The sequence below is a fragment of the Gymnodraco acuticeps genome, unplaced genomic scaffold (assembly GCF_902827175.1).
Source record: "Gymnodraco acuticeps unplaced genomic scaffold, fGymAcu1.1, whole genome shotgun sequence".
NCBI classification, from domain to species: domain Eukaryota; kingdom Metazoa; phylum Chordata; class Actinopteri; order Perciformes; family Bathydraconidae; genus Gymnodraco; species Gymnodraco acuticeps.
In genome coordinates, this window is record NW_022990014.1 from 74,458 (window position 1) to 85,405 (window position 10,948).

Here is a 10,948-nt window from a genome sequence, read left to right on the forward strand (position 1 = left end):
TTTATATAATATTTATGCTGACTCCTGTGACTCATAGAACACCAGTTTATGTGTACGCTTTTTAAATGGCATAACCCCAAAATAGTCATTCACAATGTGAGTTTGTTCCTGCCCACTTTATGTGCGCAGAAATAAGTAGGCACAATGTGTGGTAAAACATGAGTTTATGTAATATTTGAGCCTATCAGGGGATTTATGGTTCACTGGTGGCTTAAGTGGCATTGCTCCCTCCTTTTTGAATTTCAGTCGTGCCTTAGGTTTGTGTGTCCGTCTCTGATCTCTGATGTTTAATCCAGCCATGCTTGTGATGATATCTGATGACCTTTGGTAATTTCAGTCATAGCTTGCTGTCTTTAGCCTGTTTACACGCAGAAACATCTCGCAGGATATTTTGAATCCTTTATTTTCCTTGATCACATACTGTTATTGAACAACCTATTCCATTATATGTATGTAAAATATGTAGTTTTTTCGACAAAATAATCAAAAACAAACAAATTCAATTACCTGCTAATACTGTATTATGATGATGTCAAGTGAGTTAGAAAACCAGCTGAAGCAGTACAACCAAAACAGAAAGATTGGCAGCATTAATATATGAAGGTCAAGAAATGCCTTTAATGTATGTACAGTATAGTACTCTTTTATATAAAAGGTTTATATATGGTAACTTATTGGTTAGTGATAATGAACTAGTTTAACATTATTAAATCAACACTCCGTGGGATAGAACCATTTACTTGGACCATAGTGTCCTTTAAAGGTGCTTAGTGACATTTCTCAAAAAATTGTGCAGAATAATGTTTTGAAGCTGTAATAAGTTTACCCTCAACATGAAAGGGGGTTGCAATGAATGCATATGTTAGGGACAAAGCAGTAAGGCAACAGGACACAGGAGTTGTTTAAAGAAACTGGGTTTTTTATTTATCCAAAAATTAAAAAAACACATTATAAACCATGCATTTTTAATAACTATGCACATGTGTAGTCTACAGCTATTTAAAAGAAGTCCACAGAAAATAACTCAAATAATGTGTTAACTGAACAAACCAACCTTTCACAACAACACACAATGGAACATAATGACTTGGCCAAACCAAATAGAATATTTTAAAATGTCCCCCTTTAACATGCGAGAATGTTGACCCAATTGTCTTCTTGCAGTATTTACAGCATGAGTCCTCAGCCCTCAGCCACTTGTTTTTCTGAACAAGGAAGGAACCTCCCCAACGACCAGGGTAACTCCAAGACAAATAACTCTTTTTCATTCTAATACCTGTGTTAACTGTTCTGAACTGTGTGAAAATAAACAAAATAAAGTCAGTGAAAGGCTTTCAGGGATTGGACTTCGTACATAATGTGGGAAAGATAATAAAGCTGTTTAGGCTGATACAATATCTCCACCCTTTATTTTGAAAAACATGAGATGATATGGCCCCCTGTTGTCATTTAATTTCAACACACACAATGTGTTCTTTCAACATACTGAGCCAACAGAGTCACTGACGATTAAAAAAAACATGAAGTTGTGAAATATACGATACGATACGATATTACTTTATTTGTCAGATCAGGTCTGAAATTTGACTTGCGTCACAGCAGCTCCATGTCCAACATCAACAGACAAATATCCAGACACAAATACATGAAACACAAACAACAAACATTTAACCACCAATCAGTGAGAGAAAAGCTTCTCAAAGATCAGCCTATCTATTGCTCATAAGATGTGCAGATGCTGAAAACTGACCAGAGATTGAGAGAGAATAGGAAACAAACCAGGGTCATGAAATCATGGAGATTTGGATATACTTAGCAGAGCATACAATCTTTGTAGCAAAAAACTGTTATGGAATAGGCCTATTGGACCTTTACTATGGTCTCACTGTGCCTTTAATTGTGTTGTTCCTCTTTGTCTACACTATTTCCACTCTTGTTTCACTTTACAGAGCAGAAAGTCAGCTAAGCATCCTCCCGTTGGAACTCCAGAGCAAAACATAAATAATCTGGGAACGATCAGAGGTGGTGGGAGTAATCTGCTCTAGCAGTGTTGTTCTAAAGGGTTGGGAAACACTGTCAATTTAATGCAGGATTTATTTTCAAGCATTCTTCTCAGCAAGCTGATACTACCCTGAAGTGTCCTTGAGCAACACAAAATATCTTTAATGAGATCAGGGTGATGCCTTTCGACTCTGAAACCTCATTCGACCTCAAATGAAGTGCGTAATTACCAAAATACACATTTGCTTTTTTACTGAACAGAGAGATAAATAAAATAATTGTATATTAATCATCAAGCACATCTTGTACGTGCATGTGAATGTGGGTCTCAAATGTGTAGCTTTTGCTGCCATCTAGGGAAAGCTGAATAATTTAGACTGGCTGCTTCCCCTTGCAGTGTACTCCCTCTGTGGGGCAGATGAAGAAATACAATTGAGAAACACTAGTCTTTAAATATTCAATTGCCAGACCTGTATTTGTTGCTGGTATTTGGATATTCATGCATATTATTACTTGTGTGTCAGGTTATATTGACTCCCAGCTCTTAACGTTTCTTTAACAGCTGAATAAATAGGATTTTGCATGCCTGACATTTTCAAGGTCATGCTCCACTTTGGTTTATCTTCAACCCCCACCACACACAAAAACTCAAAACCCATTGTTCAGATTAAGAAAGTAAACAACGTACCAGCAGAGGTGTTCCTGGGAGCAGATGACTTTTCCTCTGACTCTTTACTTTGTTCTGTTTTCAAAGTTGTCCCCAATTTCATGATGCGGCCGTCGGAAAACTTGAAAGAGGTTGGTGCAGTAAAGCTTAAAAAATGTATATATTTCTGTTCATTAAATGATATTATTTTAAGCTGCTCTTGACCTATATGTTTTGCTCTAGAGTTGGGACTTAGTAAGGTTACATGTGATAGAAAAACGTACAGTAATATACAGTATAGATAATGATGATTTAGCATTTTCAGAACAATATTTTTAGATTAGATTAGATTTGCATAATACAATACAGATTTCCTGACGATAGTCTTTGTTTTGTATTTCATGAATATATAACACCGAAGGATGGCTTTTTATTTTTTTCACAAATTTTTTTTTTATATTATCATGACTGTTCTATGTTTTATAAAACACAGAAAATGTAAAACTTAGTTTTCAAAGGCTTTAAGATTTCTTCCGGTCAAATATGCATATTATTAGTTTAGTCAGTGCGTTACTTTGGCACTACTTTTTCTTCTCTTATGCCTAAAATGAGTTTCCACAAGTCTATGTTCAGAATTAGGATACAATACACTCAATTTACCTAATAGACAAGTGGATTGTCTTAAACTACTGCAAACATTGTCTTTTCTCTCCAACTAGATGGGTGCATCTGAGTTGTCCAACCTGACCCTCCACCTGGAGGGCTCTCTGACTAGTGCTCTGGGTCAGTACCTGGACAACTGGCGGCGTAACATGACGGCTGCAAGCAGCGCTTTGGACAAGACTCTGGCTGATGAGAACTTCAAGAACGTCATCTCGTATCTGGCGGTGATGATCGGCATGTTCGCCTTCGTTGTCGTGGCCATGCTGGTGAGCACAGTCAAATCCAAGAGGAGAGAGCACTCTAATGACCCCTACCACCAATACATCAAAGAGGACTGGACTGCCCAGTTACAACAGGATGACGTCTACACTAACTTTGGTGCTGGATAATGCAATTAAAGACACATTACTTACAGCAGATCATCACTATCAGGGGCAGCAGCAGCAGGACTATAGAGTAGTAGTAATTTATTTGAAATAATTAGTATTACAATAATTAGAAATGAATGAAAAGTATTAATATATTAAATATGATTTTTTTTCTTTCTATTTAGCTGCTTCAGTTACAGGGTCTTCTTGTCCTTCATGCTGGTGTCATTTTGTCATGATTTACTGTGACACTTAAATGCTATAGACTAGTACCATGTCTGCTGTAAAAAAGGGTTATTCAAAATAAATGTATTTAAGATCAGCCTCACCCTGATTCTAAACCTATCTGTGTGTTTAATATTATTTATGCAAAAGCTGAGATCATTTTTAGAATCACTGCATAAGGATCTTAAACTTTTAGGAGTTATGTTAAAGTACACAACCCTCGTAATTCAGTAGGTCATACTCTGTTTAACCCACAGGGGGCAGAAGAGGCTCCTCAAAGCACTGCAGTGGATATGAAGAAGAATAAAGAGGGAGGTGTATCATGGCTGCAGCTTCTTATAATGAAACCTGCTGCAATTCGTGCAGATTTGTCCGGTGCCTTGCTCAAGGGCACCACGGCAGGGCCCAGTAGGCATCGAGAAACATTGTGAGAAATAGAGAAAAGCACCATAAATTCTGACACTTCAAACCAAACCAAAAATAAATAGTTACATATAACAAATAATTACAAATAATAACATATTCAATTCATGGTCAGAAAGCTCACTGCGCATGCCAAACTGAATGAGACACATCTGTAGGACAAACACATTGATATTGTGAGTTGCCCTTTGAACACCTGTTGATGGATTGTCTCATATGTGATCACTCTAAATACACCACCATTTTTTACTCTTCCACAAAACCAAACATAGTCTGTGTTTTTGGTCCCCAAGACTTAAAAGCTCAAAATAACTGAACCTCTCAAATCTCCGAGGCTCTCTCTTTCCACCCTGTTGAGTTGCTCAAAGAGACATCACAGGGGCGACTCATTAAACCCCACGTGCTCTCTCTCTTTCTCACTTGCAGCTTTATTTTTAGCATCCAAACAACTGGTCTCCTAAAAATGGGCCTGTCCTGCACTAGTAGTGGGAGAGGAGTGCTGCTATGTATGGTATCCACCCCCCAGCACCTCACAGGCTCGACTGTATTCCTCTTTCATCTTTGTGTCTGCAGAGAGAGGTGTCAAGGAGTGATCAAGGGGGGAGAAACAGTTGCTACAGGTCTTAAAGATGCTTGTAGGATTTGGATTTCTCTGCACAGCTTGGGATGCTTGAGAACTGCCTCTGAAGGACCAACTTTTACCTCAAAAACGTCCACATTTCCCTACCCTTTCACAGGGCTAGGAGTGATTTGCGTAGTTTTATACTTCGAAACCGAAATCTGACTTTGGTGTGAGGTTTCTCCGGAACATGCTTTCCCTGTGCTTGTTCCTGCTTCCTTGCCTGAGCTTCCTGCCTTTGGCCCCGGCTGCAAAGGGCCTGGAGTTCCCCCAGTATGACGGGAAAGACCGTGTCCTAGACATCAATGACAGGAACTACAAGAAAGCCTTGAAAAATCACAGCATGGTATGCATGTTCTACCATGGGCCCATGTCAGACAGCAAGGAGCTTCAAAAACAACTCCAGATGAAAGAGTTGGTGCTGGAGGTAAAGTATTTAAAGTGTGTAAGATAAACATGTTAAGAAAGCTGTTACTAGAGGAGATGTAGGACACAAATATATTTGAAATGGAAAGGACACAGTTGATTTTGGTGGCAGGGGTTTGACTGAAAGGATAGTAGTTGTCTATTTAACAGAACCTTGTAACATGTTTAATGTGTAATAAATCAACAAAAGTGCCCGAATAATAAAAGGGCCAACTGGTGAGGAATTCAACTCTGTCCTTATGTTCGTATGTGTGCTTTGTCAAGGTCAATGTGTATCTCTCTGAGCACATTTAGTCCAGTGGGATGCAGTACTGACACTTAAGGTTACCTGTATATCACCTTAATTCAATGTGTGCTTTTATCCCCCAGAAATATATCACTGTAACCTTCCCTGTGCATCTCCTGATGGCAGCACTAGCTCAAGAGCTCATGTGAATTATGTTTTAGAGCAATGATTTCTGAAGGGCACAAATACATTCTCGTTTAATGCAGTGTGTGCGGTGGTGGCGAAGTCGATAGGGACTTGGCTTGGCAACTGGAAGGTCACCAGTTCAAGTCCCGGCAAGACCAAGTGCTACCGAGGTGTCCCTGAGCAAGGCACCGTTCCCCACACTGCTCCCCGGGCGCCGTTCAAAATGGCAGCACACTGCTCCTAACACTAGGATGGGTCAAATGCAGAGAAACAATTTCCCCACGAGGGATTAATAAAAAACTCCATATATTTTGTTTTGATTGGTATACTTGAAGTATTTTTTTTAATGAGGCTCAGTTAAAGAGTTCTTGTCTGATAATTGGAATACATTGCTTTATTTGAACCTCATACTGTAGGAAACATTGTGCTCTGTCTCATGTTACAAATGGCTAAGGGTGAGTTGCTCTCTGATTTCTGAAGGTAATCTGAGCTGAGTCATGCAGTACTGATATTAGCTTCACCTATTTAAAACAGCACAGGTGGGCCCTGTTACTATCAGTCAGGCGAGATGAACAAAGCTAAGAGTAATTTACATAAAAACATCCCCTAAAGTTGTCTTGTAAACACGCAAAATATAGCATTGTTTAAAGCCATGTTTTCTTACTAACTACTGCCTCACTGCCATTTGTGCATTAATATGTTTATTAGCAATCAACACCAACTGTCAGCTGTTGAAACTGATGGCAGGATATGAATTGTATGGCCTGCATGCTCACATGCGTGCCTTGTGCACAATGAACATTGCTGCATAGCGCCATACAGTATATGCAGCTGTATATATATATTGAGCTTTTCACTGTTTATTGAATATAGTACATTGATTGCACTTTGAATATGTTTGTTACCTTGGTGTATGGATAATTTCTATCAAGACAGTCTCACTTTCACCTACTATACTTCTGAACAATTGCCAGAACAATTATATACTGTAGCTCTGGCTATATTTAGCTCATGGCAGCCTGGGTGATGATGTAACTGTGTCTCCATGGCCCCTGGGTAGCCTGAGCACCTCTATTGCCCACTTTGGTATTATTATCATATTATTAAGACCATACACAGCAGTTAGGCTCCCATCACGTAATTTATTCACAACAGCTGCCAAAATGAATATTATGGGTTAACTAAACTACTATGCTTCTTCTCAGAACACAGAGTTGAAAGGATTTATGAACTGCCTTGATTTCTTCAATGCTATGTGTTCAGTCCTGTTTTTACAATGATGTTTTTCTTGTGGCTGCAGCTTGTAGCTCAGGTTATGGAGGAGAAAGACATTGGGTTTGGAATGGTAGACTCCCACAAAGATGCAAAGGTAGCAAAGAAACTGGGTGAGTATATGGATACAGCACAAGCTATTTTAGATCGATGCTTGCAATTCCTGATAAACGATTGGCCGTAATCACAGATTTAATCAAGAGTCAAATAACTTGAGTAAACAATATAAATCCATCTAACAACATGATTTACCTCAATGACAGGCCTGGAGGAGGAGGGCAGTGTGTATGTTTTCAAGGCCGATCGGATGATTGAGTTTGACGGCTTACTCTCAGCTAACATTCTGGTGGAGTTCTTGTTGGACGTAAGTAGACTGGTATAAAAGCAGATTCTCAGCTGCTAGCACAAATCAACACCAGTTTAGCCAATGTTACAGGCATACCCCATACTCTCTCTGTATGTATGTCTCTAGCTGTTGGACGACCCAGTGGAGGTTTTAGAAAATGCTCTGGAGCTGAGAGCTTTTGATAGGATGGAGGAAGACATCCGCCTCATTGGCTACTTCAAAAGCGAGGAATCTGAGCGTGAGTGTGTGAGGCATGAATATATATATAAATAATGTTTGCTTTTCCGCTTACCAAAACAACGCTCTCATTAGCTGGGTCTGTGTGGGGCTTTCTTTGGCCCATGACCTTCATTATAACATAATTTAACTCCGTCATCTCCATGGATTTACAGATCCATTTTTACATCTGCTGCCCACACAGCTGCCCTTGCTTGGTCCCATTTCACAGGCTGAGTAGTTTAGTTGTGGTGCTGAGCTGCAGCTACATCCCATTTGACTAACTGTGGGAATATTAGTTGGAGGTCAAAGTTCATCTATTTCCGATCCCTAATGTGCAAATGTCATGTAACAGCCAGAGGAAGCACAAACAGATGCATGACCAGAAAAACAAGACTGCAAAAAAAAACAGATTTGCTTGCAACATAAATAATAAACATACGTAACTCTTTCCTTCACACTGCACTTTTTCATCCTCAGACTATGAAGCATTTAAAGAAGCTGCAGAGCAGTTTCAGCCATACATCAAGTTCTTTGCCACATTTACGAAATCTGTAAGTAATAAATCACAAGCAAAAATGTAAACATGCAAGCATCATTTTTCTTGAATCATTGTATGTTGCTTCAGGTTGCCAAAGAGCTGACTCTGAAGATGAATGAGGTGGATTTCTACGAGCCCTTCATGGAGGAGCCAGTCACCATCCCCGGCAAGCCTCACTCTGAGGAGGAGCTGGTGACATTTATAACTGAACACAGACGGTAAACAAAGCGGAATATTTAACTAAATAATCAGACAAATGTGTATCCAACCAATATTGTTTATAATAACAGTTTAACACTCACATTCTCTGTGCTATCAGACCAACTCTGAGAAAGCTGCGTCCAGAAGATATGTTTGAGACCTGGGTAAGGGATGATTGACAAACAACTTTAATTTAGTTTCATATAGTTTACACTGACACTAGTAACATGACATTTATAAATCTTGCTTTTCTCAGGAAGATGACATTGAAGGCATCCACATTGTGGCTTTTGCAGAGGAGGAGGACCCTGGTAAGGGCATCTTTTACATTCAAGGGGATAAACCTGAGTTGTAAAATACATTCAATATCCACAACGGAATTAGTCAACAAGAAGTTTGGAGACTCTAGTGCCCTGGTATTCAATCTGTGATTGTGTAGCACCTGTCATACCACTTTACGACTGACATGCTAATAATAAAACAGTACAACAAAACAATATGGGCAGTTTGAGGTTAATTCTTCATGGAAAATACAAATGCTAAAATTCTCATAAGAAATCCAATAAAACTCATAAATAAAGAAAGAGAACAGATAATTAACTATAGCAAGAAAGCAATACAAAAAGTGAAAACATTTGTGTATGCCACCACTGACAGTCACTCCAGCAGAGAGGTAGCATAATGCTAAGCTGCATTAGGCTGAAAGCAGGGGGAAATATTTCAGGAAGTCACTATTAAATCAAAGTAAACGTGTTGGGTTTAGACCTAATCTTGTTTTTTACCTTTCAAGCATGATGTATAATGTGTTATTTAGTTAGCTTTAGAGATGCTGTTAGGTGGATTTTGTGATCTTCATAAGGTGCCTTGCTAGCTGTTCCCCCTTGTTTGATGTTTTCATGCTAACCAACTGCCCACTAGTTGTAGCCTTTTACGTAAACTGTTGACATGTGAGTGGTGTTAATCTTCTGAATTTACAAAGAAAAGAGTAGGTTTTATCCCCAACATGTCAACTGTTTCTTTAAATGGGTGAACATGTGTTTTCTCTTAGACCAACGTTTTTTAATTAATTGATGTTGTGTGAATCTGCTTGCAGATGGTTTTGAGTTTTTGGAGATCCTGAAGGAGGTTGCAAGAGACAACACGCACCTTCCTGACCTCAGCATCATCTGGATTGACCCTGATGATTTCCCCCTGGTGAGTAATCAAGAAAAGTACATTTGTGGATGGGAATTAGCTTACATGCTGCAGGTCTGATGTCATTTCTTTCGCTAACCCCTTTTCAGCTGATCCCCTACTGGGAGAAGACCTTCAAGGTGGATCTGTTCAGACCACAGATGGGAGTTATCAACGTTACTGATGTGAGTCCCTGGCAACATGTGTGACGTGACACAAATGTTTTGTTGAGTTTCTCCCGACATTATTTAACCTTTCTGTCTGTGAGCAGGCTGACAGCGTGTGGATGGAGATGGACGACGAGGAGGATCTGCCCACCGCCCCGGAGCTGGAGGACTGGATCGAGGATGTGCTCTCTGGCAAAATCAACACTGAGGACGATGATGACGATGATGATGACGACGACGATGATGATGAAGACGACGATGATGAAGATAACGATGACAATAATAATGAGGAGGATGATGATGATGATGATGATGACGACGACGAGGACGACGATGACGATGATGATGACGATGATGATGATGATGATGATGATGATGATGATGATGATGAGTAATTCATAGTCTAATCCTTGTGAATGTTGACTTTTCTGCTCAGTTTTTTCCCCTCAGGTTAAGTTTACCATGGATTTATTACAAACTAGTGTACAGAATAATTACTTTTAACAAATAAACAATATCAAATGTGTAGTGAAAATGTGCCTGCTAATAGAAATAAATATATTTAATGTTAAAAAAATATATTACAAATGACATTGTAAATAATCCTGGAATGGGTCCTGAGATTGCAAACAAAATATATTTATTCAAAGGTTATAAATACACTGAAAATGTCAACTATCCCTGTCATCTAATACAATATGTATTTTAAACCATAACACTTCAAGAGAAAAAAGTACTCACTGCAACGTTTTCACAGTAAAACTAATAATGTGAAGGGGTTTTAAAAGCTGAACATCCATAACAAAGGTTAACAGGATGAAATAACACTTATCAATCATTGATACAAAAAATAAAATCCTTTGAAAAGGTTGATACAAATATTTATTTTTTTACAAATGTGACTTTGACACAGCTGCTGTGATTTTGAATGTTGTGTTGTATAAAAGAAACAGGGACAGCGTTTAACAATTTATGTTCTTCATTATGTTCCCTTTTTCCTTTTCACTCTCTCTCTCTCTCTCTCACACACACACACACACTTGAAAAAATGCATCCTAAATATGTATGACTGAGGCACACGTGTAGTCTACAGCTATTTACAACCATCAACACACAAAAGCCTAAACATAACTACACCGCCAGTGACCCCAGAAACACTTGTGTAAATATACATTTACAACATAAGAGGCCTCATAAATACAAAGGGTTTTCAGAATACAGATATATATATTGATACAACTTAACAGTT

General features: G+C 38.8%; 2 protein-coding genes across 3 annotated transcripts; both read left to right on the forward strand.

Moving 5' to 3' along the window:
• Positions 1 to 1,179: 1,179 nt before the first annotated feature.
• On the forward strand, positions 1,180 to 3,892 carry LOC117544409 (potassium voltage-gated channel subfamily E member 2-like). Of its 2 annotated transcripts, XM_034213414.1 has the most exons (3): positions 1,180 to 1,238; positions 2,756 to 2,799; positions 3,367 to 3,892. In XM_034213414.1, exons 2-3 carry the CDS (start codon positions 2,770 to 2,772, stop codon positions 3,697 to 3,699), a joined length of 363 nt encoding a protein of 120 aa, XP_034069305.1. In that variant the 5' UTR covers positions 1,180 to 1,238; positions 2,756 to 2,769; the 3' UTR covers positions 3,700 to 3,892. The 2 variants fall into 2 exon arrangements, with proteins under 2 accessions (XP_034069305.1, XP_034069304.1); XM_034213413.1 differs by lacking the exon at positions 1,180 to 1,238 and having other exon boundaries at positions 2,567 to 2,799.
• A 966-nt stretch (positions 3,893 to 4,858) lies between these two features.
• On the forward strand, positions 4,859 to 10,572 carry casq2 (calsequestrin 2). Its single transcript, XM_034213412.1, has 11 exons — positions 4,859 to 5,372; positions 7,084 to 7,168; positions 7,319 to 7,419; positions 7,528 to 7,639; positions 8,098 to 8,171; positions 8,246 to 8,376; positions 8,478 to 8,523; positions 8,616 to 8,670; positions 9,453 to 9,553; positions 9,643 to 9,717; positions 9,804 to 10,572. Exons 1-11 carry the CDS (start codon positions 5,136 to 5,138, stop codon positions 10,092 to 10,094), a joined length of 1,308 nt encoding a protein of 435 aa, XP_034069303.1. The 5' UTR covers positions 4,859 to 5,135; the 3' UTR covers positions 10,095 to 10,572.
• Positions 10,573 to 10,948: the final 376 nt, after the last annotated feature.

What these genes read in the sequence shown, in the direction of transcription:
- LOC117544409 (XM_034213413.1), top strand. Translation starts at nt 2,584, where the DNA reads ATGCCTGACATTTTCAAGGTCATGCTCCACTTTGGTTTATCTTCAACC. An exon ending in CGTCGGAAAACTTGAAAGAG is followed by an intron (nt 2,800 to 3,366) that starts GTTGGTGCAGTA and finishes CTCTCCAACTAG; the next exon opens with ATGGGTGCATCTGAGTTGTC.
- casq2 (XM_034213412.1), top strand. Translation starts at nt 5,136, where the DNA reads ATGCTTTCCCTGTGCTTGTTCCTGCTTCCTTGCCTGAGCTTCCTGCCT. An exon ending in ACCCTGATGATTTCCCCCTG is followed by an intron (nt 9,554 to 9,642) that starts GTGAGTAATCAA and finishes ACCCCTTTTCAG; the next exon opens with CTGATCCCCTACTGGGAGAA. An exon ending in GAGTTATCAACGTTACTGAT is followed by an intron (nt 9,718 to 9,803) that starts GTGAGTCCCTGG and finishes GTCTGTGAGCAG; the next exon opens with GCTGACAGCGTGTGGATGGA.